The following is a 4,842-nucleotide window of genomic DNA, read 5'->3' as shown; positions in this document are numbered from 1 at the left end:
TGATTCCTTATTAGTTAGTATTAGTTTGTTGGTTTATTTTTTTTTTTTTTATATTCTAATTAGGGATGGTAATTGGTTTTGTAGTTGTTAAGGCTTTGAATAGTGAAGCTCAAACCTTCAGTTAAGTTACGGTTTTGTTTCCGGTTAGAATAAGAATTCAGACAAAAGAACCCACCAAGAATACGAAAAATAGTTTTGCTTCATTAAGACACTTGGCTTTGTTATTCGACATTTGCAGTGGAAAAAAGAGCCACATTTAGTTAGACACTACAAAGAAAAGGAATAACACACACAGACACACAAATATTGAATTTGTTATTATATTTTTTTTTTGTTTTGTACAGCTTAGCTTGCCATGGCCAATTGGTTTAATTGCTTTTTCATACTCATTATTAACAAGAAAAACCATTAAATATTTCACATAATTTTTGGGATTCTCTTGCAAATTGTTTCCAGCCTACAAATTATACACAGAATTTAAAACTAACAAAAACTTGTTTTGGTTTTAAGAAATAAATTTTAAATTATTTTTTACATTAAAAAGAAAAAAGAAATAAAACAGTTGATTTTGTTTTTTAGAAAAAAGAATAATTTAGAAAGTTAGGAAGAATAGATATTTAAATTTTCTAATTAAATGTTTTTTTTTTTTGTTTTTGTGCTACATAATATGTATTGTTGTTGTCGGTTTTTCATTTCATTTTTTTGTTCCAGTTTGATTTTGTTTCAACAATGTAAAGAAAAAAGTGAGAGTCCTTCTTTTTATTTTTAAAGTACAATAGTTTATTATTTTACGCCGCATCATTACTGATGGCTGGTGGTGGTGTTGGTTGTTATATGGTTGATTTTTGTTGCTGTTGTATTGCATTGTTAGCAAAGGTTGTTAGTTGTAATTTAATAGTTTACAAACATAATGTATTATTTATATATTGTTGTTGGGTTTTTTGTTCATTTCTTTTTGTTGTTATAAATAATCTCATCTAAACCAAAGTTTGAGACGCAATGCATCGACACCATTTAAGTAATAACGAAACAGACGTTTATCTCGTACAAAACCCAAATTTTCATACAGACGCAATGCAGGTAGATTACTCATTTCAGTTTCCAAAACAACTTCGTCGGCATTGTCGGCTAGCATGGCCTGTAAAAAAAAAACAAAGAGAAGAGGAAATTAATATCAAAAGAATTTTGAAATTCCTTCGAGGCCTACTAAAGGTTTTCATATGTAGAACGGATTCTTATGGTTTACAGCTCTTTAAAGGTCCTTCACATCTTGGAGAGAAATCCTTTTGTAAGGCCCCTACAGATGAAGGCCATTCAAGAATCATATTTCCATTGGATTTTCATGTATGTTCCATTTAAAGAATATCTTTATTGACAACTCCGAGAATACATAGAAGTTCTTTTTTAAGGACTCTATACATAGATGAAAATCCTTTCGAGACCATTTTTCTATAGAAGCATTTTTTAAGATCCCTTTGTACATAGAAGACTTCATCTACTTTTCTATACATAGAAAGAAGACTAAATTATAGGCTTCTCGTTGTATAACTTACCTCAATTGCCTTTTGCACTAATGTAGTACCAATTTTTAATTTCCTATATTCTTTGCGTACAGCCAACATGGCAATATAGCCACGTCTAACATTCATGTGCATGTCCAGCTTGCACACAATAGCACCAACGTATTCATTTCCATGGGCTGCCAGGAAACATAGTTTTGGCCAATTATAAATGAAATAACGATAAGTGTATATTGAATATGGTTCGGATAGCTCAGCTTGGATTAAACGCATTATGTCCTAAAAAAGAAACATAAATAATGTTTTAGTAGATATTTATTTATTTATTTATTTATTTAATTCATACTTAATACTAAAGCCTCCAAGGCCAATTAATTGTATTAATAAGGTACTCAATACCAAGTAGAAAAAATAAAAATAACTTATAAAAAACTATCACATTATTTAAAATCAAGATATAAAAGGCTCCCCAGCCAAAACTACAGAAAGAAAATCAAAAGTAAAAAAATGAATCAATAGGGGCATCATAACCAACAACAAGCAAATAATTTTTTTTTTTTTTTTTTTTTTTAAGGAAGGTAACCATAAATTTGACTATAAAGAAAATTAAACCATTAAAAAAGGGTAAAACGAAGATAATAAAAGCTCAAAACAACGAAACTAAATGGGATGAATACCAGGATACAGGACATGATTCAAAACTTTTAAACGAAAGGCATTATTAGAATGGGAAAAAATTCTAAGCTCAATAGGTAGATAATTCCACAAACGTGCAATACGTACAACAAAGGACTTTTCAAATGTTAAGTTATTTATTCTGGGTATTAATATCTGAGTACTCCTGGTTGACCTGGAAAAACTGAACATGTTAGCCAGAAACCTAGGAACTCCACCTCTGATTGTTTTGTAAAAATAATGCAATAACTTAACGGATAAAAATTGTTCAAAAGAAACTCCCAAGAAATCTATAACAAAATTTGAGATGTGATCACGTCTCTTCAAACAATACACAAATCTCACGATAGCATTAACTATACGCTTAACTCTTAAACAAAAACTATTTATCGTACCAGATACCAATTCAAGCCCATAATTAATATGAGGCATTAAAAGAGCATTCGCCAACCTCTTTTTAACCCACAAAGGTAAAAATAAATTGGTGCCATATAATCTGCGAATAATAGCAAAAACTCTCCTCTGAACGGAACCGATATGAGTCTCAAAAGAAAGTTTCTCATCTACCAAAATACCCAACATTCTATGACAGCTTACAAAACTAATGAGATTACCATCAAGAGCAATATTGAGATTATATGCATGACTGCCAAACTTAAGAGCCTTTGTCTTTGACGGATTCAAAACCAGAGAATTTTCAAAACACCACTGTCCAATATGAACAAGACAATTATTAATTTCGCTTTCAAAAGCAATAGGGTTAATATAAGAATTAGTAAAAACGAGAAACACATCATCCGCATATAAGAGAGGAGTGCAATTCTCACCATAACAACACTCAGAAAGGCTATTGACATATAAAATGAAAAACAAAGGGCCTAATACAGAGCCCTGCGGAACACCGCACGAAAGCAGTGACACACTTGAAGATCTATCATTGTAGTAAACGAATTGGGATCTACCGGACAAATATGATAGAATAAGGTTACAAGCTGTCTCAGAAAAATCGAACTCATACATCAGTTTCCAGAGTAATATTTGATGAGAAAGAGAATCAAATGCCCTTGTTAGATCCAACGAAACAACTACAGTATCTTTTTTAAGATTCGAGTTATATCTCACTAAGTCAGTTAAGTACAGAAGCAAACTGGTGGTATTATGATTCCTACGGAATGCAATAGTTCAAAGAAATCTATAAATATACTCACATGCATTTGCAATTCGGATTCATATTCCTTGTACTCAATATGAACATTAGACAAATCCAAAGCGGGCACGGGATCTAGCACAGCGGATGGCGTTGCAGATGTGGGTGATGCTGTTGTGTCAGCAATAGCACTGGAGGAATTTTTATCGTCATTCGCCGACGTTTTAGTTTGTTCGCTTATTTGGGCTTTTGGGTTGGTCATGGCAGTGTTGTTACAGGTAGTCACATTCACACTTGTAACATTTGTTGCAGGGGCAGGGACATTACCATTTTGTAAATGTTCATTCTCGTCCTCACCACCATCCGCATGGTGGCATGCAGCCTTTGAATGACAATCCCCATTTTCCCTTTTTATGGGCTCTGTTGTTGCCACTAAATCTGTGCTGCTAGGATTCTTCTTATTATTAGGTTTTCTTTTAGATTTTTTGCTAGTAGTCAGACTTATGTCGTCACCTTCTTTGTGATGGCCATTTAAAGTTGGTGGCTCCGCGGGAGTACTATTGTTGCAGTTATTACTATTTAATCCTCTATCGGTTACAAGGCCATTGACCTTAGGTGTACCAGCTATGTGTAGCTGTTGCTTTAGCTGATCTTTTAAGCCGTTTATGTCCGCCACCAAACCCATTTGCGACAATTGGTCTTCATCAGTCGTCGTCGTTTCATTTCTGGAGCTCTTCTTTTTATTTTTAGATTTTTTCTTTGACTGCTGTTGTTGTTGCTGCTGCTGCTGCACCGTGCAATTTTCCAACTTAACTTCTTCCATTTTTCTAGCTATAGAACTTATCACATTATAAAATAAACCTTTTCATTATTACAGAATATGAGACTTGCCCGAAAATAATTTCCTAGTTTTGTATCCTTCTAAATGACAGCAGGCAGTTCTCTCCCAGCTCTTTTAGAAGGCAATGAACAAATAAAAAAAAAATATGACAATTCGTTCGTACACACACACGCACTCTCCTATTTGGTTGTGGGGTTTTTCTTTCTTGTAATTCTCGATGATAAATATGCACTCTCACATGTTTTCCAGTGGCTTTCGCGTTTAATTGTGGGAAAATGGAAAAGCCTTCAAATCAGGAAATTCGAATATTTTTCCAATCTTCGTTGGTTTTATGTGTTTCTTACGTGATTTTTTTCTACTCAAAAATGATTTTGCACGGATAAATTTTTTTATATATCAATCAATGAAAGAGAACATATGTTGGGTTGCACCATTGCCAGCGACGTATGTCATAAGGCACGGGGAAGGGACAAAAAGATGAAAATAAATGAATGGAAGTAGTAGTTTTTGTTGTTCTGCTGGAAAAAAATTAATAAAAACAGTAATATATGTTAATATTTTTTCGTAAATGTCCCATTTAGTTTGTTATGTTTAAATAAAATGAGTTGTTGTCACATTTTTCCGTTGTCATTAAAGAGTGTAGCCAGAAATACAACTGT

The 4,842-nt window shown here is 32.9% G+C and overlaps 1 protein-coding gene across 1 annotated transcript; it reads right to left on the bottom strand.

The window, feature by feature from the left end:
• Positions 1-306: 306 nt before the first annotated feature.
• On the bottom strand, positions 307-4,611 carry LOC101888685 (N-alpha-acetyltransferase 30A). The gene is made up of 3 exons (XM_059121442.1): positions 3,404-4,611; positions 1,554-1,799; positions 307-1,138 (listed from the first exon to the last, which is right to left on the bottom strand). Exons 1-3 carry the CDS (start codon positions 4,163-4,165, stop codon positions 974-976), a joined length of 1,173 nt encoding a protein of 390 aa, XP_058977425.1. The 5' UTR covers positions 4,166-4,611; the 3' UTR covers positions 307-973.
• Between the last annotated feature and the right edge of the window lie 231 nt (positions 4,612-4,842).

Source organism: Musca domestica, unplaced genomic scaffold (genome assembly GCF_030504385.1).
Source record: "Musca domestica strain aabys unplaced genomic scaffold, Musca_domestica.polishedcontigs.V.1.1 196, whole genome shotgun sequence".
Lineage (NCBI taxonomy): Eukaryota > Metazoa > Arthropoda > Insecta > Diptera > Muscidae > Musca > Musca domestica.
Note: the sequence above shows the minus strand (reverse complement) of the source record. Positions and strands in the feature narration are given on the sequence as shown.